Genomic DNA, 25,502 nt, shown 5'->3' on the forward strand with positions numbered 1-25,502 from the left:
ATATAAATTGGTATCTGCGGAACCGCAGGGCTCTCCCGGAACCACAGGGCTCTCCCAGGAACCACAGAAGCAAAAGTAGCAGAACTGTACTTCCCCCAGCCCCACCCACTGGCAGCTGTCCCTGGTTGCGCTCTTGTGTTCAAGCGGTGTGCACGCCCCCAGACAGGAGATGCAGACAGCTGCGTGGAAGGGACGGGGGCAGGGCTGGGAGCGGTACAGCTGCACCAGAGGGGCTGCCAGCTCAGGGTGCTGGCTCCTGGGAGTGGCGGCCCCATGTTCTGCTCCTTTCGCCGCTGCAGTTCCCGGGAGAGCCCTGTGGTCCTGTGGATACCAATTTATATTCACGGGAATACGCATCCATGAGTATAAATTTGTATCCGCGCTGGCCTCTATGTATAGACACACCCTAGCTGGCTTAAAGGTGTAGCCCCATGTAGAGTACATTGCAATAGTCATTTCAATTTGGCTGCTTTTCTGACCATGTAAAACCCGAGGTAAGATTAGAACAACCTTCTTTAAAATTGTCCACAGGATCTGCCGCAGAGAGCTGAATGTGTCATGGTCAGTTGTTGAGAATGGTAAATCTGTGGCTTTTCACTGGCTTATATGCACTAAGTGTAGTGTGTGTGCACAGATGCATGCCCAGCATGTCACATAGGGTGACCAGACGTCCCGTTTTAAAGGGACAGTCTCTTATTTAAGCCCTCCTGCAGGTGTCCCATCTTTTTCTTAAAATCGGGCAAATTGTCCCATATTTTCACCTCCCCCCCTCAATCAGTACTGGCAGGTCCTGCTGCTGGCAGGATTCCTGCTTGCCCCCCCACCAACTGCCCCCCCACCAGCGGTGAGTGAGGGGGTCCAGTGGCCAACGATGGGGGTGGGTGTGCAAGGCTGGTGGCAGGGCGAAGATGCAATGCATAGGGCTGGCCGCTCCCTCTGCTGGTCCGTCAGCACAGCCCCCGCTGTGTGCCGTCTCTCGGCCAGAAAGGTCCTGCCCCCCTCCTGCTTCCAGCCGGTGCTGGCTGTGCGCTGTGAGGTGTGGTGGCTGGTGGCTGTGGACAGGCACCAGGCAGTGGCTGGTTACGTGCTCCCCCTCTCATTGTCCTCTTCTTGCTTTGCCCCTTCGCCCCCACTGAGCCCCGCTGCTCCTCCATATCCTCCCTCTTCTGCCCACCCCGCCCCCCGGCAAGGCGAGTCCCACTTCCAGTGCTGTGTGGAGAACCAGCCCCTGGTCGGAGCACTCAGCTCACCAACAGCCTGGCTGACAGGTTCCTTCCTTCCCCCACTGCCTCTGGCTGGGCTGGTGCCCCGGGAAAGCCCAAGACTCTCTGACCTGGGGTGCTGGCCAGGAGGAGAGGAGCCCTGTGTGTGTCAACCCCCGCACAGCACTGGCATGGGGAAGCCTCTGTGCTTGTCAGCTAAGCTCTGGAGTGAAGGAGGGAAGCAATTTCCAGCCTGTTCCCCCCCTCCCCCCGATCCTGCAGGCATCACAGCAGTCCTACAGGCAGAGGCATAGCACTCTCTTCACTCACCCTATCCCTGTCCGTTAATGTCTCTCTTTTGATTTCAGGGCAATGGACAGATTCTGAGCACCAGATCTGAGGGGTTGTCATTGCAACCCTATGAGGAGTACTCTAATGCAGTGAAGCTTGTGTCTGAGAACTTAATAGACTTTAATACAAAAAAGGCTATAGATCGGGATAGGCTGATGACTGTTTTAGCAAATGTGACTCATCTTCTGATCAGGGCCAGTTACAACATTGCAAAAAGAGCCATATACAGGTGAGTGACGAGAGAAAATTCAGATTAATTCATATGCCTTTAATAGTTTTATGTATATTAAACATCACTGACTTTGGCACTATTCCTAAAGTGTTGGCAAAAGATATTCCATTAAAAAACTTATTTTAATTTCCTCCCACCCAAGGAATTCCTTGTGAGCTGAATCGTCTCATGGTTGATCTCATCCCAAAATAAATATTTCCGATGTGTAAAAAAAAAAAGTGTGTTGTTGTTTCTGAGTTATCCCATAGTGGAAACATTTTCTGCATTATAAAGAATCACCTCACTGCAGTGACACTTGTCTCTAGGAGGGAGGGTGTTTTGTTAGACGGAACACCTTGTGAACACTCAATAGAGTTGTTTTATTTTGAGATGTAGGAAGCAAGCCCAACATTGGCTGATTTAAAGTGCTTGCGCTGAGGGTAATGGAGTTGGCTGGCATGGCATGGCATCTGAAGGGACGTTAAAGGAGGCCTATCTGCAAGGTAGCACTTGCTTCTTTCCCTTGGCCAAACCAATGGCCTTCCTCCCTCCTACCTTAATATGGTAGTATTTTTGAGTCACCAAATTTGGGTTTTCTAGTTATGCATGAAGCAGGCTGAGCTGTTTTGGCATTCGCTCTTGTGGAGTGGTAGTAAATATGTGTTCAAGGCTTGGCCTACTCATGATTCTGGATTGACTGCACAAGGTTGTTCTGATCACCCCATTTGTGGTTGGGAAGGAGTTCCTCCCTGTGGCAGAATGCCTTTGTTTGCATTAGGGGGTTGTGCCTTCCTCTTTGCATATTGGTGGGAATCAGCTGGCAAGGCTGATACTACATTAGTGAAATGTAAATATTTTGAAGTGTGGTCCAATAGATTGAACATACAAATGTTGGGGTTTTTTGTGTTTGTTTCAACTCTTTGATGAAGCTGTTATCTTAGCCTTACATCCCAGATTCCTGGGTTAGTTTGGAAAAATAGGGCAGGTTAAAGTTATTAACACTGGAAGAGGATTATCTTAATTACTGGGCAAAAAGCTGAGACTACTCAGTCAGTTGGTGCCTGGTTTTCTTGAGCAAAGAAGAAACAGAAATGCAAATTTTTAGTTAAGGGTACCATTTTCTCACAGCAGAGGGCACTGAGGTGCAGTAGTCATGCTAGGATAACACTGATAATGGGACCACTGCAGGGGCTTTGGCCACTGTGTTTCAGTTAACAGCCCTTATTCTCAGCTTGAAGTTATTAGTTACAAATAAAGTTCTTGTCTGAGGGTACGTCTTCACTACCCGCCATATCGGCGGGTAGCAATCGATTTCTCGGAGTTCGATATATCGCGTCTCATCTAGACGCGATATATCGAACTCCGAACGCGCTCCCGTCGACTCCGGAACTCCACCACCGCGAATGGCGGTGGCGGAGTCGATGGGTGAGCCACGGACTTCGATCCCGTGCCGTGAGGACGGGTAAGTAATTCGAACTAAGGTACTTCGGCTTCAGCTACGCTATTCGCTTAACTATTCGCATAGCTGAAGTTGCGTACCTTATATCGAACACCCCCCCCCCCAGTGTAGACCAGCCCTGAGTCTTTAAAATTGGGGATTTTTGTCTGCTCTTTATTTGACATCATCCTGAAGCAGCACTTAGCAATGTTCTCTCCAAAAGATTTATTGTGCAAAGCAAACCCTTCTGTTTATAATGAACATTGGGGAAGCAAGTGTTGTGATGGCTTTCGGTTTGGTCACAGGCTGGACTCTGTCACCCTGGATACAGCAAGTGCTAATGCTATCGATCTGTCATCAGCTGCAGAGGTGGAACACTGTGAATGTCCTCAAGGTTACACAGGGATTTCCTGCGAGGTAACATCTCAGACTGTTTTATGTATGCTCAAAGGGTGTATATTTTAAAGGGTGTCTTTAATTACACTGCCATGGAAAAATGTGTTTTGGCAAAACGTATATCCAGTTTGACACACATACTGTATTTTAATTTCTCAAACGGGGGCAGCAGCATACTCTATATAAATCATAGGTGGTAGGGTCTGGCGGCACTACATGGCACCAGAGCGTATTTCCTTAATTTTATTTGGAAACACTAAAGGCTGATGATATACTGGAGAACATCAATGATGGAGCTGAAAGTAGCTGAATATGCTTCCTTAAGTTTGCTATGGTGCAGTAATTGAGCCTGCAATTATACAAAATTCCATTTTCATTTTGTGACATTGGATTGTCAGCCCTGAGTTTATTGGAGAGACTTATGTGATGAGGGAGGCAGCTTGGTGACTAGGTCTGGTGAGAACATGCCAAGCATGCGATGAATCATATAAGAAGGCATGGACATACACTCATGAGAACAAGAGACTACTGAGGATGGCATCAGTGGCAGAGCAGAGGGGACCATTTTAGCAAATAATGACAGTGCAAAGCACTGCTCTTTTAGAAAAGCACCATTGGAACTTTAATGACTATGTAAAGGAGACAGAACATCTGTTTTGATTGTCTCATAAGAAAGAGTCTTACATATGTAACTGCACAGAACTTATTTTATCTCCTTCAAGTGGATGAAGGGCTGAATCAATGTTTTGTACATCTGATTCTTATCCTCTTTACACCAGTGCAAATCAGAAGTAATTTCACTGATATCAATGGAGTTACAACCGTATATAGTACCACAGTACTTACACTGAAAGTGAGAGCAGAATCAGGCTATATGTTTTCAGAAGTGGTTTCTTTAATAATTCTCTAACATGTTCTTTAACACACACTATACTGTATTTTTTTTCTTTCAGTCCTGTCTCTCTGGGTACTACCGTGTGGGTGGAATACTCTTTGGAGGTATTTGTCAACCCTGCGAATGCAATGGCCATGCAACTGAATGTGATATTCATGGTGTTTGCTTTGTAAGTCATCTTTCAGTGTGTTTGTGTTTTGAGCATCTTTTAGGAATTATGAGAGCATTTGGCTATGGCAGAGTGAGACAAGCAGTTTTATAGTATATTTAGAGCAATGGTCACAAGAACATTCTCATTGCAGAATTTACTTTGTTTATTGAATGGTGCTCTCAATAGGTATAGTTACATAGTCCATTCCGGTCTTATACTTGAAATGAGGAATATCGGTGGAATTGGTAATAGCTCTAGGATCAGAACTAAGATAAAGAAATACTTTTTCACTGTGTGTTAGCATTCATGTCAATGATAAAGCTTCTATTGACCTGGATGGGAACAGAATTGTGCCACAATGTAGGGTCAGATTCTGGCCTCAGATATATGTGAAACTCCATTGAGTGACTACAGTGGGAGTTAAGCATTTCCTTGTAGGGGGAGGACTTAGCACTCAGAAGTTTTTCTGAAATTTAAACCAAAAGATATATAATGGCTATAGACAAGCATGAAATATGTAATAGACTTGTTGTTGCATATGTGTACATTTATCAGAATAGATTTAGTTTTGTGTATAAGTAATGCTTTTGTCTAATGAGATATAGGGCATTCTAAAATGTTGGAGGGGGTTTAGTTAGAAATTGTTGTTATTGATGTGGACAAACTAACTTTGTTTTCAACGGTCTGCTCTGTTCTTCATGTTCCCTCCTGGAATCTTATTGACATATTGCATACAGACTCATGCTGAGATCCCCCTGGGGATGAAAAATCATCAAGAACAAATATGAAAAGATTTCTTGCATGTTTCATAGGCTTGCCAACACAACACTACAGGACTTTCCTGTGATCAATGCTTGCCAGGGTTCTATGGAACTCCATCTCGAGGAATGCCAGAGGACTGCCAGCCATGTGCTTGCCCACTAAGAACTGATACAAACAAGTAAGCTGCTTGCCTAAGGTTTTCAATTGCATCTTCAGCAACATCAGCTGGGTGGTGGAGACAGAAAGGAGGATAAAGAAAAGTAGGATGAAATCCAAAGGGGAGGTAGAAAGACATGAAAATAGAGGAAACATTTATCCCATCAGAAATACCTTTTGTCAGACAGACCGAGGAAGGCCAGATTCATAGGTGAAGCTCAGAGAACCTACGTTGGTGTAATTTACACTCTGAGGGGAGTGGAAGAAGATGCAAGTTACCCAGGCTTAGATTTATACTGGATTGTGGCAGGAAGGCCCTGGTTCTTGTTTACGCTAGGGCCACATTACCCCATTCTGACAGAGTAAAGAGGCCTTAGTGTAAATGAGAATCAGGACAGAATCTGTGTTGACAATCAGTGTTGCATCTGGAAAAGTTATGTGAGGTGAAGGGACATGATAGGTTTAATAAGGAAAGGGCCAAACTTTAGGAAGCTAAAAACTGTAAATCTTATTCATTTGAAAACAAATTACAGAGGTTTGAAACTCTTTGCATTGATAATGACCCCCTCAAAATATTATTGATAGTTTCAGTCCCACCTGCCACATGGACAATAGAGGTGAAGTTATCTGTGACAAGTGTCTGCCAGGCTATGCAGGATCACGGTGTGAAAGGTATGTAGTACAATGTTGGGAAAAATCTGTATTATTGTTATCCTCAGCCAGATATCTGTCTACCAGGGGCAGAAGTGTTTACATCAAGTGTATGAAAATATTCCTGAGAAAATATGGATTTTCCCCTCTCATTATATCTCCATTTGGTTTTACTCAGAGGATCTTTGGATAAATATTGATCAATAGTAAAACTTGCTGGGTGGGGTAACTATTTGACATGCCTGCATTCAGTCTGATACAGCTTTCAACTTATTGTACAGATGTGCTAATGGTTACTACGGAAATCCACTGGTGCCTGGAGAGTCATGTGTTCCTTGTGACTGCAATGGCAATATAGATCCAACAGAAGATGGCCACTGTGATGCACTCACAGGAGAGTGTCTGAAATGCGTGAGGAACACTCAAGGCCATCACTGTGAAAAGTGTGCTGATGGGTACTATGGGGATGCAGTGATTGCTAAAAGCTGTCATGGTAAGTTCTTACTATTATCGTTATATTTGAAAGCATCCAGAAATGTAGCAGGCACCTCACAGAACAGACTGAAAGACATTATCCCTATTTTGAAGAGCTTATAGTCTAGCATAAGATGTGTGATTTGACAATTCAGGATAACAAAGTGTAGAGAGGGCTTGAGTGAGCAAGTAGTACAGCAGTGAGGTTACATTGTTACCCATTTAAGCTTAAGCTTGTGCAGGTCCAGATGATTCACTTCTGGTTGTCATCACAGAAGAATTTGATGAAATGGGCAGTGCCAAAATGTATTAAGTGCATCTGATCTTGTGCCGTTGTTTGTATTCAGTTAGTGGTCCACTCAGCACTGACATTCAAGGTACCCATACCAGACATTTCCTATCTTGGAGTGTGTTGCTTGTGGAACTGGAAGAGCTGTAGAGGTGGCACACTTCTTTCCTGGAGATGGGAGACATTCATGTTGCTAAACAGTAACAAGTCCGGCTGATTTAAGAACAGCAGTGACTGGATCAAAGGGACACTTGTGGACAGTGGTATTCCTCTGTCACAAGAATGTTGGCCATGACAGACATCTGGCCAGGATGCTGTGAGTGTACAGCAAGGGGGGGGGTGTTTAAAAAAGTAATGGCCACTTTCAAAGCAATAATGTTAAAACTATAGCTTGAATACTGTATGTAAACTACAGTAAAGTAATGAGATCTGACTACAGAGGGAGTTACCCACATCTAAAATTTCCAAGCAGAGATGAACTGCCCCTACTTTGTAAGAAAAAATATAAGAACATAAGAACGACCGTACCGGGTCAGACCAAAGGTCCATCTAGCCCAGTATCTGTCTACCGACAGTGGCCAATGCCAGGTGCCCCAGAGGGAGTGAACCTAACAGGCAATGATCAAGTGATCTCTCTCCTGCCATCCATCTCCATCCTCTGATGAACAGAGGCTAGGGACACCATTCTTTACCCATCCTGGCTAATAGCCATTTATGGACTTAACCACCATGAATTTATCCAGTTCTCTTTTAAACACTGTTATAGTCCTTAGCCTTCACAACCTCCTCAGGTAAGGAGTTCCACAAGTTGACTGTGCGCTGCGTGAAGAAGAACTTCCTTTTATTTGTTTTAAACCTGCTGCCTATTAATTTCATTTGGTGACCCCTAGTTCTTGTATTATGGGAATAAGTAAATAACTTTTCCTTATCCACTTTCTCAACATCACTCATGATTTTATATACCTCTATCATATCCCCCGCTTAGTCTTCTCTTTTCCAAGCTGAAGAGTCCTAACCTCTTTAATCTTTCCTCATATGGGACCCTCTCCAAACCCCTAATCATTTTAGTTGCCCTTTTCTGAACCTTTTCTAGTGCTAGAATATCTTTTTTGAGGTGAGGAGACCACATCTATACACAGTATTCGAGATGCGGGCGTATCATGGATTTATATAAGGGCAATAATATATTCTCAGTCTTATTCTCTATCCCCTTTTAATGATTCCTAACATCCTGTTTGCTTTTTTGACCGCCTCTGCACACTGCGTGGACATCTTCAGATGAAGATGGATGGAGTCCACGATGACTCCAGGATCCTTTTCCTGACTCGTTGTAGCTAAATTACCCCCCTTAATATTGTATGTATAGTTGGGGTTATTTTTTCCAATGTGCATTATTTTACATTTATCCACATTAAATTTCATTTGCCATTTTGTTGCCCAATCACTTAGTTTTGTGAGATCTTTTTGAAGTTCTTCACAATCTGCTTTGGTCTTAACTGTCTTGAGCAGTTTAGTATCATCTGCAAACTTTGCCACCTCACTGTTTACCCCTTTCTCCAGATCATTTATGAATAAATTGAATAGGATTGGTCCTAGGACTGACCCTTGGGGAACACCGCTAGTTACCCCTCTCCATTCTGAGAATTTACCATTAATTCCTACCCTTTGTTCCCTGTCTTTTAACCAGTTCTCAATCCATGAAAGGACCTTCCCTTTTATCCCATGACAGCTTAATTTACGCAAGAGCCTTTGGTGAGGGACCTTGTCAAAGGCATTCTGGAAATCTAAGTACACTATGTCCACTGGATCCCCCTTGTCCACATGTTTGTTGACCCCTTCAAAGAACTCTAATAGATTAGTAAGACACGATTTCCCTTTATAGAAACCATGTTGACTATTGCTCCACAGTTTATGTTTTTCTATGTGTCTGACAATTTTATTCTTAACTATTGTTTCGACTAATTTGCCCAGAACCGACGTTAGACTTACCGGTCTGTAATTGCCGGGATCACCTTTAGAGCCCTTTTTAAATATTGGCGTTACATTAGCTAACTTCCAGTCATTAGATACCGAAGCCGATTTAAAGGACAGGTTACAAACCTTAGTTAATAGTTCCGCAACTTCACATTTGAGTTCTTTCAGAACTCTTGAGTGAATGCCATCTGGTCCCGGTGACTTGTTAATGTTGAGTTTATCAATTAATTCCAAAACCTCCTCTAATGACACTTCAATCTGTGACAGTTCCTCAGATTTGTCACCTACAAAAGCCAGCTCAGGTTTGGGAATCTCCCTAACGTCCTCAGCCATGAAGACTGAAGCAAAGAATCCATTTAGTTTCTCCGCAGTGACTTTATAGTATCAGAAAAATATTTTTTGCAACATAAGTGTGCAAAGTCTATGTTCTTCGTGATTATAGCAGATTCATTGCACACATTCTGTACATGTCAAATATATCTTTATGTTCACAAAGCTTAATGCAGGCACCAACATAACTCAACTGTGTAAACTGGGAATCATAAGGCCAGATTTTGCTGTTGGTTACACGAGTGTAAATCCAGAATTACCTCACTGAAATCAGTGCTAAACTGAATTTACACTGGTATAATAGAAGGCAGAATTTAACTCAAATAAATTTGAAATGTACGTGATCTGTTAGGCCATCCTATTCATCCCTTGCAAATGTAGGATTATGTGTTCCCCACAATATATTCTTGGTGCGGGGAGAAGAGAGCAAATGTAAATGAGCACAAAGAGTTGTAACTTTACTCCTAGTATTTGGGTTCTTCAACAGGGTACATCTCTGGTTTACTTTGTGCATCTCTGCTCAATACTACACAACTTTTTCTGTTTAGTTTGGCCCATGTGCACATAAGCGTATTAACACATGGGAGACAACAGTTGGATTTGTGCTTTATATAGAGATATGTTGTTCTGTATAATAATGAATTCATATCTATAGGCATTAATAGATTTTTCTTCCTCTCTTTTTAACATAAGTCTGTGAGTGCCATGTGAATAGCTCCCTTTCCAACATTTGCCATCCTGAGACTGGCCTATGTCACTGCAAACCAAATGTGATTGGACCAAGATGTGATACATGCATGGTAAGAAATGAAACCCCCTATCACCAATATATATTTTTGAATATCAGGTTCAAAATGCAATGGCAAAGAGGAAATTTTTGGCCTAGTTAAATGCAACGTGAATAATATAATTGCATAAAAAGGAGGTCAGAAGGGAAAGGTGATGTCTTTGTCAAAAGTTTAATTTAATTTCATCCAACTAGCTGTTTGTAGTGTTGTATTTAGCTCACATACTCCAATTTCCTTCCCCAACCCTGAAGAAGAATTCTGTGTAACTTGAAAGCATGTGCCTTCCAGCAACAGAAATTGATCCAATAAAAGATATTACCTCTTGTCTCAGCCAACTAGCTCTCGTTCATGCCGTGATGCTGGAAGAGATGTGCACATTCTCTGGGCTGGATGACATGGAGATATAAAGTTGAGCATTGTCAACATACTAAAAACTTCAGCCTATTTCTTCTAATTCAGTCTCCTAACAACCTCACATGCCCACTGAATAAGAGTGGTGATAGCAAAGAATCCTGTGGCAGTCCACATGAGAGAGCCTACCTAATGAAAGAACTTTAATCTTAATTTATTTGTCATCTTTTATGTTTATTCATTGTTCGCATTATTACAGCTTAGACAGTGAACCCATTTCACTGTATAGTCCTGATGCACTAACAAAATTGTGCTATGACTTTCACCACTTCAGGGAAGTGTTTAATTGAAAAAAAAAAACAACTCCAAAATTGTACCCTGAAAAATCTTGGGAGTATCTTTTTAACAAATGAGGTTAGAAGATATTAGTGCATTTTGGCCCTGAGCATACTGTGCTAGGCCTTGTGTCCTCAAAGGTAAAGAATCTTTCCCTCCTGGGTCTTCTGGAGGAATGGGATCATTGGACATTCCTACATATAGAGGAACAGTAAATGGATAATGTTGGGGATTCTTCCACCCCCTCCCACAGCCAAACAAAGCCTGCAAACGTTCATGCAGGTCAGGCGTCAGGAGTGGATAATATGAAGTGATCAAAGGGAGAGAATACTATTCCATTTTCAGTGTGTTCGGAAATTTAGCTGAAATGTGGTTTCCTTCCTGTCCAACAGAATGGCTATTATGGCCTGAATACTGGACTTGGCTGCCTTCCCTGCAATTGCAGTCAATATGGCTCAGTCTCCGAGGATTGTAATGATGAAGGACAGTGTCACTGTGTACCCGGAGTGGCTGGGGAGAAGTGTGATCACTGCGCTCATGGCTTTTATGCATTCCAGGATGGTGGCTGTACACGTAAGCTGTAATCTGTGTTCTCCTCAGAGTTTGTTTCACTTCGAGGGTTTCTTTCAACCAAGTATTTTATGTTAAACTTCAGGAAATGTCAGTTGTTTAAGAAATATTCACAAATCCTTGACAATGGAATGGTTCCCTCATACTTCTACTAAACAGATTTTTTAAAAAAACCTTTATGGAGTCTTTGTAAGAAGTGATGACTTTCAAATAGCCTGAAATAATCTAAAAAAATTGCAAGAGAAATGTAAAGTTTTAAACTATTCGGCGATCTCTTGCCAAAATGTCTCCACTCCTTCAGAGAAAACAGAAAGCAACCATCTTCTTTTCCCCCTTTGCCCCCAAAATGTAAAAGCTAAAAGTGAATAATGTTATATAGTTGTTTGCACTTCTTCTCTTCCCTCATTTTTTTCTGCATTTCATGTGTTCCATAGTTTGAGAGGCTACATCACTTATTATATTTCCAATACAGTAACTCCCTACTTAACGTTCTCTCGCTTAACGTTGTTTCAATGTTATGTCCTGCTCCATAACAGAACGTGCTCATTTAAAGTTGTGCAATGCTCCCCTATAACGTCGTTTGGCCTCCTGCTTTGTTCACGGCTTGCAAGATTCTGCAGAAGAGCAGCGACTTTATAAGACAGCATTGCACAACTTGTATCAGGGTGGGCTGGCAGCCCCCCTATCAGCTCCCCTACACCCCCCACCCAGCGCCTCCCGCCAGCAGATCAGCGCCTTCCCCCTGCTCCCTCCGCCTCCTGCCCATGGCAATCAGCTGTCTTGCAGTGTTCAGGAGGCTGGAGGGAGAAGCGAGGACTCAGCGCACAGCCTCCCCACTGCCTTCTGCCTGCTGGTTTGCAGCGTACAGGAGGCTGGCGGAAATGGGGAGGAGCGAGGACAAGGCGTGAGGAGTAAAGGGGGAGGAGGTGGAGTGGCGGGGGAAGAGGCAGGTTAAGGGTGGAGGCTTGGGGGAAGGGGTGGAGTGGGCGGGCCGAGGATTGAGCCCCCCCGCCCCTGGCAAAGTCGGTGCTTGTGCTTGCACAGTAGGGGAAACTGCCGCTGCTGCTGCACAAGGTGCTTCTCCTAGCTTGCAATGTCTCCTTTTATCTGACTGAAAACACCACCATTGTTTCTCACAGAATACAATAGTGGGTAATATGTAATGCAAAGAGACTGCATAGCTGTATATATTTTAGGAATTAAAGCTGGAATTTTCAAAGGGACCTAACTTTCTTAGGCCCTTTGAAAATTCCAGACTTAAATCTTTGTCTATTAAAAAAACAACAACCCAAACATTCAAAACTTTTCTCTTAAACTCTGTATTTTTTGTAGTTTGTATTTACATTTTTCATAATATTTAGGGTAGCTAATGTATGCAAGTAACCTATCTTGATACAATTTTTTTTTAAATCCCATTATTATAGTCCACTTAAATTATGAATGTGTAACAGTCCCTCCAATTGTTATAGGATGTTTTCAAACATTACCTCCTGGTAATCTACAATTTTCTACCTGTCAGTCCAGGTTCTTCTACTGATGCCTATCACTGTAGTATTTGAATAACCTAGAGCAGATTTACTGGGCCACATTCTGATTTCCATTCCAGCCTTTTACACTACTCAGATCAGAATCTAGCAGCAGCAGGCCACTGGAGAATTCTTTGAGTGGAGTGGAATGCTGCATTGGTGTACAGCTGGCAGTGCCAGCTGCCTTGCATTGGAGATCAAGGGGTTGCATCGGGTGGGGGGAGTTGTTCCACGCCACTCCATTCTACCAATTGTCTACTAGCATATGGTCCTTTAGGGACCACATGCCCATGATGAGTCAGAACAGCCCCTAGGACTGGTGTAAACCTACCCACAGTCTAACTGGCTCCCTGTTGCTTTCCCCCATCCTTCCCCTTCCCTGCACCAAGCAGAATTCTGATATAGAGGAGAATCTGGCCCATTATTTAGAACATTTATTCATAGGAATTTCTAGCATGTTCATCATTGTATCGGAGCGCTTAAGGCAAGCAGATGAAGGAAAAGATTTGAAAAAGTAAAGGCTATGGAGTCTATTCTACTGTCAACACTCTTATGAACTGCTGCGCTGTCTGAATAGTATTATGCATGTGAATCAAGCAGAGTATAACTATAGTCATAGTGGCTGGAACTTACCTTGTTGCCCAGCTGTGGTGAGAGGAGCCCAGTGAATGGCAAAAACTAATCATTTGGGCCTATTTCTCTTGCAGCTTGTGATTGTGCTCATACTCAGAACAACTGTAATGAGGATTCTGGCCAGTGCATCTGTCCCCCTCACACGCAAGGACCAAAATGTGAACTCTGTGAGGACAATCACTGGGGTCTTGATCCTGAACATGGCTGTAAGGTATTGTATGCTTCCTAAAACCCTGCAATTGTTTTAGGAAATGCACATTGTAGTAAGGGATTTATCAGTAGGTAAGTTGGTCAGAAGTGGCCTCAAGTTTTGAATGCCTCATTCCTGGTTGCCTGATTTGAGTGGAAACTGCTTGGCACTCAACAATTTAAATTGGTACTTTTGTATAGGCACCTACATATGGATTTAGAACCCTAAGCTTAGGCATCCATCTTTGAAAATCTTGTCAGAGTGTGTGCTTTGGACTGCAGCACAGGCCCTATTAAAAGTTTGCCATATGTTTTCTGACTCTAGCCAAGGGTGCTGTAGTTCTGGAATCTACAATAGTTACTGTCAGTAGGACATCTGGTTACTGTGCTATCAAATAGACATAATATTGTGCTTCTAAAACCAATCTAATCTAGTACGTCTGACTTCATTCATTTTTTAAATAGATAATGTATATTGTGTGTTTCACATTCTTAGGTCATTATATAAATATTATTGTCTGTCAACCAATTAATTAAGCATTAATAATTTGCTTAGATGTCTCTGTTGCTGAGTTAGCAGGGTGACTGGTGTAGACTGACTAACATGTCTTTATGGACATCATAAAATTAGATTAACATTCTATTTAAATCAAAGTTATGGGATGATTCCTGTTTCATGCGTGGAGAAGTAATTCGTTCCAAGTGCTCTGGTGATGATTAGCTTGAATGGCACCGTATGGAATGTTGAGCTCAGATTTTAGTCTTTATTGCTCCAGGAAGGACCTCTTCTCAACTGACCAATAATGTAAGCTAAAAGTTTATAATTAAGCAGTGCGAGTGCCAGCTCAGGGCAGTTCCTGTGGAGCAGTAACCAACTGGGAGAGTATTCATTTTTAGGCAATTAACCTCAACCGTTTAATTCCTCCCCATCCCCCACTTCAGAAAAGGCACTGGATCAGGCTTTAATGTAATCATAACATGTCTGGGATTTCAATAACACACTCCCATAATTTTGTACTAGTTGACTTCAGTGGTGATTCTTGTGGGCGAACTGCAAGGACAAGAAACCTGAAAAGTACTGCCAGAATGTAGTGCTGAATAGAATAAATGGCCAGTACAGCAGTCAGCCAAATTGTTGCATTTATTGAATTTTAATTTTTTAAAAATCAGGATTGCAACAAATTACTGTAATCTCTCAATAAAGCCTGCAATCTCATTGATTTATAACAAGTTCTTGCTTGCTTGCTTGTTTGGCAACCAAGTTTTAAATCTCTACTTTGTCAGCTAATATTCTGAATATTTGGTGCAGGATTGTGCCTGACCTCTGTGCGTGTTTGCTGAGCCACAGGAGGAGTTGAGAGGCCCAGAACCTCCTGGGCCTTCCTGTTGAGCGGTGTAACTCCGCAACCCATCAAATGGGCCAGTGCCTTATTGGTACAGTTGAACATATAGCAAACCCTGGAAGTTTTCTAACTGACTTCCTAGGCTAGAAAAATGGAATGTTGCCTTTTCATAGAACCATCACAGAGAAATTATGCACTCCTTTCTGCTAAACCCTTTTCACTTCTCTCTCTTATATTTTATAAATTACTTTACTCCAGGCCCCAAGCAATACACTTTGGGGTTAATCCTCAGCCGCAGTGAGTTTACTCATGGCTCACCTAAACTGTAAACTACCTTCCTGCACCTCGTTGTAGGCCAGTCTGGGCCTAAAATGGCCCCTGGTATAATTTTGTGCAAGCTAAATTACATCAGTTGCAGGTAGTCACTGCTCCCAGGCCAGGATCTGGTGCAATGCCATTCACTCCTCCTGGTCCCTTCCAACTCCAGGCAAACCCCAACACGCCTCTGAGATGGAATGGGGGAGTCAATGCCATTCAGCCAGCTATTCTGGCTTTGTGCTACCCCAGGAATCCCTTAGATTGGGGGAAATCTTCATTTGCCCCTTTAGGGCAGCTTTCTGCAGTGCTCAGCGGCACTAAGCAGCCAGATGCGTGGTCAAGGATTGAGTAAAAGCGTAGTCAAGTTATAAGACTATAGTGTGTTTCTCCTTCCTACAGTGCAGTGGTTTATACCGTAGTTTCCTTTTCTTGTACTTTTGCCATCCAGGTAGAGGTTGAAGTAAATTCAAATTGGCGCCTGCATTTAAGAAACTTTAAGTGGTTGTATTTAAACACAACTTTTCTCAATATTTACCATAAATTATTAGAAATATCAGTTTTTTTCTTTTCACTGCTTCCCACTTAGGAACCTTTGCTTTAGATCAGATATCATTGTGTAATAACTGTTGGCAAATGTTGCTTTCTTTATATTTGCCACTGAAAAGTGACCATGCAGTTTGTTATAACAAAGTTGCTTCTAAGTATCTAATGTATATTAACTATGGGAACTTAAAATTCTTGCTTATTTTTCTTTTTAGGCCTGTGACTGCAGTGATGTAGGTTCAACCAGTCTCCAGTGTGACTTACAGAGAGGTCAATGCCAATGTAAAGATGAATTTGGAGGAGAAGACTGTTCTAGGTGTGCCTTAGGCTATAGGGACTACCCAGACTGTGTTTCCTGTGACTGTGACTTGAGCGGCACCAAAGCAGGCAAATGTGATGAGAGTCAAGGAGTATGTAGTTGTGAAGAAGAAACTGGCATTTGTGCCTGCAAGGTATAATATTCAACAGGAGTGAGAGATTGCTGTTTTTTTGTTTGTTCCATTGTTTTAAATTGCCCTATAACTTTATTTTCAGCTTGTGGTCCTCGCATTAATAGACATGATCCTGCAGTCCTATGCATAGGCAAATCTCTCAAAGGAATCAATGGGGATTTTCCTATATTAGGAAACCAGGGTCAGGTCCATATCTATGTTCAACCATAAAAGGTAGATTCTATCTAGCTGGAATGCTGAATCACTGATAAGCTTAAAACTCCCACAATACATTCTGACAGAACAATGATTAGATTCTTTATAGTCTTGTATAGGATTTTGAATATTTCACGACTGCAGTCTAATTGCAATACTGAAGTCACATACACAGACACAGGTTTGTTCTCTTTATTTATCGCAACTGGGTGAAAGGCAAATCCATGTGTTTATTCTAAAAATAAATTTTGCAATGTGGGTTAAGAAGATTTCTGTGACAATCTTTTTTATGGTGCAGAGTGCCCTCTGGGACAGCAGCTAGTATTGCAGATCAGAAATGAATGATGATACATTTGTTTTATTTTCATATTTCATTAATAGGCTTTTCTCTATTTCATAATGGGTACAGAAGCCCATTATAATAAGACAAGACTGGCTATGAGTCCTGAGAATGTTTGTAGGTCTTATTAAGTTTATAGTAGTTTTGCCACTGACTTCAGTGGGGACCAGGATTTCACCTATCTACATAACGAGCTTTTCAATGGCAAGAATATCACATCAAAAAGTTTTAATTATACAGGTTCCTTGTATTCCATTTTTATTTAATGTTTTATTTCCTGAGTGATTTTTGCCTCATCAATACTATAAATAATAACAATTTTTACCCAATAACTCAAAAGAAAAAAACTTGATTCCATATTTAAAGAGAGATTTTCTCAGAGCATCTCTGGGAGGTGTATTACACAAGAGAGAACCAATTCAGTACAGAAAAATTGTTCTGACCTCATTAGTAGTGCAGAGATAGCATTTCAACCCAAGGCCAGAGAAAAATACATTGTCTCATTCTAAGACACTCTAGGGATGTTGTGCTAATGGCATGAAACCTTCAGAATGCACCATCTGAATGGATATAGCTGGGAGAACAATTTCTGATGAAGGTGATTGTTTAGTAATATACAAGTACATCCCCCCTCCATTCTCCATTTTGGTAGATAATTATTGCTTCACCCACTTTGTAGAGATAGCTAATGCATAGAAAGCATTTATACATACAAACCTGAATAAAAAAAATAACTTATTTTGATTAACAAATTAGTCTAGCTTTAATAAAACTTTTTATTTTATTAATGTTTAAACTCAAGTTTACTCAAGTTAAGAAGGAAGATACTATACATCTGGGTTCAGGCTTGAGTTATGAGAGATTACAAGTATCAGTTACAAGGTTCACAAGATACATACATTGTATATAACCAGCATAGACCCAGATTGGGGTGCGGGAGTTTTTAAAGTGTCACTGAATAAGTGATCTTGGGTATGCCACCATAGAATATATTTAGAGTCCAAGTCAGTATTGGTGTAACAAATTCAACTGATTCTATTTTTTAACCACAATAGTCTCCCCGAGGGAAGGTGTGCCATTGCAGGTCGTACCAGGTCGATGAGTGGAGTGGATGGAGCAAGCTCCTATTCCATCTCCCTGTTCCAAAAATCCATATAATATATAGTCTTCTATTACTACTATGCACTTCTACAGCTTCCTTCTGTCCCAGGATATCAAAGCACATAAAAAAATGATTAGTTAAGCATCACAAAATACCTGTGAGATAGGTGCCTTAAATATTATTATCCTCATTGTACAGATGGAAAAACTGAAGCACAGAAATGTTATATTGTACACAATAAGTTTTTACTGGAGTTGGGACTAAAATAAAACAAAGATTCTGACTACTAGACCTGTTTTATTACCATAAAAGCTTCTTCCCTCAGAAATAGAACAAAAAAGCTTTATAAAGATTGGGAGGAACAGACTAATGTAAATCCAAACCCTTTCATATGATGTAAAGCTTCTAGCCAAATGTAAAACTTTAAGCTTTCTCCATTGCAACCAAATACACTCCTTAAAAGATACATTTAAATACACTGATATTAGTGAGATCTGTAGTATCAGTCCTGTTTCCCAAAAATGTTAAAGATGTGCCTGTGCCAGTCGAATTGGGGATATAAATATGCCCAACTGGTGAACATCTACATCTAAAAGTCAGTAAGGATAGAAAAAAGTTTTTCTCCATATAAGTGAAAGTGGCACACTCAAAGGAGTTGCTAAATAGCTGTAAGTGTAGAAAGAGGTAGAAGGCCTCTCTCGAGGCTGCTGCGAAGGTGGCTGATCAGTGCCAACTGTAGTTGTGTTGGTTTTTATTTTTAAAGTGAACTCTATCCACTAGGAATTAGATTGACCTCACTAATTCATTTCACAGAATCACATCCAGGGTCAGAATCTGCCATCCTAACTCACACTGAGCAACACTCTTCTCTATGAGCCTTCCCACTTATTAGAAACAAAAAAATCAACAGAGAGTCAATTTTTTCCATCTTTTTCTAATTTTGTGGCTGCTAATTTTTAGTAGAATATTCCAACATCTTATTTTTGCGTGAAAATAAATTAGCTGTGTTTTTAAAAAATGTTAGTAATGTATAACAATGGAAAAATTGCATCTACTGTACAACTGCTACTGTGAAGTAACACTGAACAGTCACAATACCTGTTATAAACTTGTTGCTACACCATTTGTATAGCAGGGAAACATTGCCTTTCCTAAAATATCATCTTTCATTCAACTTGCAGAGCAATAAAATGTAAGGATATGTATTTTTTCTCCAGGAAAATGTATTTGGGTTTCACTGCAGTGAATGCAAGACTGGAACCTTTGCTCTCCATGCTAGCAACCCTTTAGGATGCACTCCGTGTTTCTGTTTTGGGCTGTCAGAGTTTTGCTCAGAATTGGAAGACCATGTGAGAATTCCAGTAAGTAAAGCAATTTAAACTTTTGGGTCCAATTTTCTGCCACCACAGTGACTTGAATGAAATTGCATAGTTCTGTCATTCAGAGCTGAATTTGGTTCACTCTCTCATGTATGTAAAAGATGTGGGGAGAGTATGGAAGAAGAAAAAGTTAAGAAAGCTAAGCATTGGTATTCCCATTTCTAAAAGCACATATTTCATTGCTGCAGAAATTTAAAAATTTAAAGATTATAAAGATTAAAAATTATAAAGATTGTGTCTCCATTTTTGTAACATGGCTATAGTATTTTTATTCCTCCTAAACAGAGTTTTAAAAATCTCACATAAGCTGAAACTGTTTATAGTACATTAAATTGAGATGAAATAATACTGTGGGGTGCTTCTATTGTTCTTGGTGTTGTAGGTAATCTTGACTCCAGATCAGTCCATTCTACATGTGGTTTCTCAAAGTAACCTCACTGGAACAGTTGAGGGTGTGTTTTCTCAGTTTTCTGATGTTTTACTGGATGCCACAACTGTCAGAGAACACTTGAAAATGGAGCCATTTTATTGGAAGTTACCAGACCAGTTCCAAGGAGACCAGGTGAGATATTTCAGCTAAGAACATGAATAGGTGTCATTTTATCATGATATGATGTCTTACCCTGATTGCAAATGTTTCTGAATTAAATCGACTATTGTAATTGAAGAGCTGAAACGTTCTGAATTTAAAGTTGTCGGACTTGTAGCATATATAGCTACCAATTCACACTGTACATCTTCCCATGAGGTTTTACTTGTCTCTTAAGTCTGGGGGCATCAATACTTTATCACTATGGTATTTTTCAGGGTTAGTATGGGGAAGAAATGTTGCTGATAAATAACCTGAAAGAGACTTCAACCATGACATTTTATATAGAAAATAGATTCTATAAACTTTTAATACTGAGAAATTAAATGAAATTGCATGGCACACCTTGAAACAGCAGAAGCCTAACAGAGACACATATGACTACTTTTTAGAAATGCGTATTTAACCTTATTGCAGGATTTGCTGAGTTTAAGTTTATAGATTTTATAGCAAATTCTTCAAAGAACTGACAGATTTAAGTCTTCTGATGGCAGTGATATATTTTCAACCAGTATCCTTAGAAAGAATAAATGCAATAATGTATCATCCAAACAGCTCATGGCCTATGGAGGAAAACTGAAGTATACTGTTGCTTTTTATGCTTTGGATGGCTTTGGCACGTCAAACTTTGAACCACAGATTCTGATAAAGGGGGGTCGCACCAGTAAATTGGTCATCTATGTGGATATCTCTGCCCCACAAAATGGAGTAAGACGTGAGGAGGAAGTAGAAATGAAGGAGGTGAGCTCAAACATTTTGAACAAAGAAGGGGTGATAATGTAAGTGAATAAAGATGGCCTTTTCCAGAAAAAAATATTTGTGGGTGTTTTGATAAACAAATATCTGACTTAAAATGAAACTCAGTGAATAAAGTCCTTGAATAAAAATGCACATTAGGAGAAAAATGGCTGACTAATGTCACGTCATGAAAATAAATAAATGGGGAATTAAACTGAAATTTAGTTTCTTCAGTTGTTTATGTAATGCTTTGAAATGCTGATTATGGGAAGCTTTCGAAAATTAGATTGAGATCTGCATTAGCAAATGAAATGCCCTTGAATGTTGTTTTCCTGGCCCAATCTGGCAGTTTAGTGATATTGTGTTGCTCTGTCAGAAAGGTTATCAACATTTGGGTTTGACTCGTAGCCAGGCAGGGACTAGGAATGTGTTGGAATCAGTATGTTGTCCAAAGGGAGGAAAGGAGCACCCCACATTGCTCTCTGGCAATCTTGTCTGGTCAGCTTCAGTGAATGGTGCAGATATGTTCTAAAATGAGATGCACTCAGCTTCCTTTGACCAGATCACTGCGATTAATGACTATATTTCTCAAAGGGTGGAGGGACACGGGGGAGAGATTGTTGCCTCTAAACAAGTATGTGACCATGAATACTTCTGATTTAATTAATGTAAATGAATTCTCTTCCCCCTAGCATGTGTGGAAATACTTTAATTCTGTGTCTGACCAATCTGTCACACGTTCTGACTTCATGTCAGTGCTTAGCAACGTTGAGTATATCCTTATCAAGGCATCATATGGACAAGGACTACAGCAAAGCAGGTAAAGCATCCTCTGAATCTGTTGTATTAATTAAAGCTTAACCTAGGAATAGTCCTAACTAGGCGTGGCAGATTTCAATTTTTATGTTTTATAATTTCTATGGAGAATATCGATGTAGAATTTTACACTTTTTATCAAATTAAAATTTTCACAGTTGTGCAAACTAATGGATTTTAAACACTTAAAATTTTTTTATTGATTACAATCTTTCTAGTTTGTGGGAAATGACGGTGGCAGGGGCGGCTCTAAGAATCCTGCCGCCCCAAGCAGGGCGGCGTGCCACGGGGCGCGCTCTGGCGCTGCCGGTCCCGCGGCTTCGGGGGACCTCTGGCAGACATGCCTGCGGAGGTTCCGCTGGTCCCGCGGTTCTGGTGGAGCTTCCGCAGGCACGTCTGCGGGAGGTCCACCAGAGCCGCGGGACCAGCGAACCCTCCGCAGTCATGCCTGCGGGAGGTCCCCGAGCCGCTCGGTGGACCTCCCGCAGGCATGACTGCGGAAGGTCCGCCGGAGCCGGCTGCCGCCCTGCCGGCAAAATGCCGCCCCAAGTGCGTGCTTGGCGCGCTGGGGTCTGGAGCCGGCCCTGGACGGTGGGGTCAGATCGTGGAGGGTGGGAGTCAGACATTAATTATTTAATAACAGTAGACAATGAGATTAAAAAAGTTAAAGCTTTAGAACTACTAAAACATAAGCACCTATTGCCTGGAATAGAAGCAGGATCGCCTCTAAATTCCTTCATTTTCTGTGAAGTGCTAAGTGTCACTGCTGCTTGTATTAGTATGAAAACTCATAAAGAAGCACAATGACTTGTCTACTAAGACAGCAGAGGCACTGGATATGCTTATATATCTCCTAAATGAACTGTCTCCCATCTTACTCTTATGTTTATTGACTTACTCACTGCAGTACTGACACGTTTCTATTCTTTTAATTTTCAAATGAAAAACAAGCCCTTTCATGAGAAAATAAAAAGTATTTAATGTGAAAATATTGGGCCTGATTGTACACTGCCTCACTACTAGTGTAAAACAGTTCCAAATCAGAATGATAGCATTTTACATGCCCTTTGGATTTACTTTGAACTAAAAATGGTAGAGAGATGATATTTCACCACATGCATTTATCTGCTAGGAAATAAGAGCATACTTAACAGAAATGGGCCCTAACCAAACCCCCACATCAGGACATTCTTGAATATTGAAAAAAGTTTATCTGTGCATCAAAACTCTGTGGCTTTGACATGGCAAACCAAAATTTCTGATCCAAACACCCTTGAACTTTACAAAAGTTTGGATCTGAACTTTATAGCTCGGGTTCAGCTTTATTCACTAGATATTCATGTTCTCTTACTCTTCATCTAAACATTTCTTGTAGAATTGCAAATATCTCAATGGAAATTGCAGTGAAGGCTGAAGAGATGCATTTGGGCAGAGAAACAGCACACCTCATAGAGCAATGTGAGTGTCCTACTGGCTATGCTGGACTCTCATGTCAGGTACGCAGCTTCTTATTAAACAAAATACCTTTTGGTGTGTCTTTATTTCTGATAAAACATCTTAAAATATATACCCATATTTTTTTCTTATTCACTGCTCCACTCCACATCTGCCGATGCAGAGCTGTGCGTTGGGGTACTACAGGGCGAAACATGTAGACCTGAATGTAAAAGAGTCTCACCAATTGGTTGCTCCTTGTGTGCCATGTCAGTGCAACAACCACAGTGAGACCTGTGATCTGGAAACAGGAAAGTGCCTGGTATGTACATTTCCATTGTTGTGTTGGTTTTGCCAGAACATCCAATGTCCATAGTCTACCAGCTCAAGAAAGAATTTCTAAAGCGTATGACGCTGTGACACTCCAGTGGGACACATAAATTTAAACATAATAATGGAAAATATCAGAGGACTTGTCTTCACTTTGGGGGTAAGTCGACCTAAGTTACGCTACTCCAGCTATGTGAATTATATTGCTGGAGTCGATGCAGCTTAGGTCGACTTACCGCGGAGTCTTCACTGCGCTGCGTTGATGGGAGATGCTCTCCGGTCGACTTCCCTTACTGTTCTCGGAGAGCTGGAGTACTGGGGTCTACCGGAGAGTGCTCTGCCGTTGAATTAGCGGGTCTTCACTAGACTCGCTAAATCGATCGCTGCTTCATTGATTGCAGCAGCGCGATCTACCTGTAGTGAAGACCAGTCCTCAGTAATACTACTTCGTTTCCTTTAGTGAAATCAATTAATGTTTTAAAGGAGAGCTGACTCAAGACCTTAACATTATGAAATTCCTATTATATGTTTTTGTCTTGTTTTTTAGTATGTCCCAGACAGTTGTTTACCTGTTTATTGTTTTGCTGCTGAGATTTAAAGGTCCAGTCCTTGGGTCTTGCCGAGCTGAGCATAGGCACCTAAAGATGGAAGAGAAAAAGTAGCAATATACTGGCCCTCACCCCCAAAATTGTACAAGGGCCAGATAATTTTTTGTAAGAATTATAATTTTCTCTGTTATGTTTAGTTTGAAGTTACTGTTGTGCTTGCTTTTCAAGGCTGACTTACTTTCTTTGAATTGCATGTTAAATTCACATTTAAAAAAATATTTCCTACTGTCCCTCTGGCTTGTCAGCAGTTCTTGCTTTGCCAGGCCTAACCCGACTCTAAGCTTGAGTCAGAAAGCACTTTGAGGTTCACCGACTTATTAGTCTAAGACCACAAATTATAGGTCCAGACTTTGTTACTCCAGTAAACGTCAGCCATTCCTACCCTCAACCTCAGGTTGTAAGTGTGTATAAGTAACCCTCTTGGAAGACTGTTAATTGTGCTTCCGCCAGAAGGGGAAATCATCATCCTCTTTCTGAAGCCCAAGCAATTCACTTCTTTAAAACACCTGATCTCCACTGGCCTGAGTAGCAAGATCCCTTAGGGCATTTCTGACCTCTGCTGGTCTCAGATTGAGGGGTACCTTGCATTACTACTGTTCACTAGCCTCAACTAGTCTGGTAATCTACTAGCATTGTCTAGTAAAAGAAGACACTGATATCGCTATAGGGGGAATAATAAATTTATTTTCTTTGCTATCTAATTTTGTATGGACTAATTAAACAGTGGGTGCGCAGGCTTCATTTATGAACATTTTGTAGTTCAGTTATCATGATTATTGAAACTTTGTTTTACTTCTAGGCAGCCAGTTGAATTTTCCATCAGATGCTCATTTATTTTAATAGTTTTTTTTCCTAGTACCGTCATTTCCTGGCCCTAATTGAATTCATGGTAGTGTATATCAAAAACGTCTGAGGATCAGGAAAGAAATTAGGTCAGCATGGTTGGCAGGGCATTGAGGGAAAATAAAGCATGAGTGTGATCGGCTGATTTGTGGAAACACAAAATGGTCTTCAGCACAGAAAATGCTGGCTGACTGTGATATTAATGATGATTAGTAAAGACTGCACCAATTTATTGATTGGAGAGATAACATTCTTGTTGCTGTTTTAAACTGTGTGAATTTCTTGTTGTGTACCAGAACTGCAGAGATAACACAGCTGGTGAGCACTGTAGTGTTTGTGCCCCAGGCTACTATGGGAAAGTAATTGGATCTGTCAATGACTGCTCTCTTTGTGCCTGTCCCAGAACCAACCCAATGAGGTAACCAAACATTTTGAACTCTGATGTGCATTTGATCACAACACTGGGGCTTACTAGCACCCTGACAATAAAGGGGCCTGTCTTTATTATATCTCCTTACTTGTAGGGGTTTGCATGTCATCTGTTTTTCACCTGTATGGGGCTGAACCTTGTACTTGGAGTTATCCAGCCTCAGAGGATTTTGAATTGTAAAAGTGGCATAGAATAAGTCAGTGAAGTTGCTTGCTGGATCCAGTTCTGTCAAATAGAAGGGTTTGTTAGAGAGCTCATGTTTCTGCCATGCACTAATTTAAGCCTAGTCCCACTTGTTACTTTAATAAGGATTTTTTTTTATCACTAAGAACCATTTCCCCTTTGTCCATGTGTGCATCTTCCACTGGT

The 25,502-nt window shown here is 41.2% G+C and overlaps 1 protein-coding gene across 2 annotated transcripts in view; it reads left to right on the top strand.

Moving 5' to 3' along the window:
• LAMA1 (laminin subunit alpha 1) overlaps positions 1-25,502 on the top strand; it is a 142,603-nt gene that overhangs the window by 63,011 nt on the left and 54,090 nt on the right. For both annotated transcript variants that reach the window (XM_039527579.1, XM_039527580.1), the window contains exons 14-30: positions 1,571-1,782; positions 3,508-3,619; positions 4,552-4,662; positions 5,457-5,584; positions 6,148-6,234; positions 6,495-6,706; positions 9,974-10,080; positions 11,148-11,328; positions 13,559-13,695; positions 16,093-16,329; positions 19,184-19,327; positions 19,728-19,907; positions 20,490-20,675; positions 21,365-21,492; positions 22,864-22,984; positions 23,107-23,244; positions 25,000-25,121. In XM_039527579.1, coding sequence (XP_039383513.1) covers positions 1,571-1,782; positions 3,508-3,619; positions 4,552-4,662; positions 5,457-5,584; positions 6,148-6,234; positions 6,495-6,706; positions 9,974-10,080; positions 11,148-11,328; positions 13,559-13,695; positions 16,093-16,329; positions 19,184-19,327; positions 19,728-19,907; positions 20,490-20,675; positions 21,365-21,492; positions 22,864-22,984; positions 23,107-23,244; positions 25,000-25,121 — 2,543 coding nt within the window. The remainder of the gene's footprint in view (positions 1-1,570; positions 1,783-3,507; positions 3,620-4,551; positions 4,663-5,456; positions 5,585-6,147; positions 6,235-6,494; positions 6,707-9,973; positions 10,081-11,147; positions 11,329-13,558; positions 13,696-16,092; positions 16,330-19,183; positions 19,328-19,727; positions 19,908-20,489; positions 20,676-21,364; positions 21,493-22,863; positions 22,985-23,106; positions 23,245-24,999; positions 25,122-25,502) is intronic.

Source organism: Mauremys reevesii, linkage group 2 (genome assembly GCF_016161935.1).
Source record: "Mauremys reevesii isolate NIE-2019 linkage group 2, ASM1616193v1, whole genome shotgun sequence".
In the NCBI taxonomy this organism is placed as follows: Eukaryota; Metazoa; Chordata; order Testudines; family Geoemydidae; genus Mauremys; species Mauremys reevesii.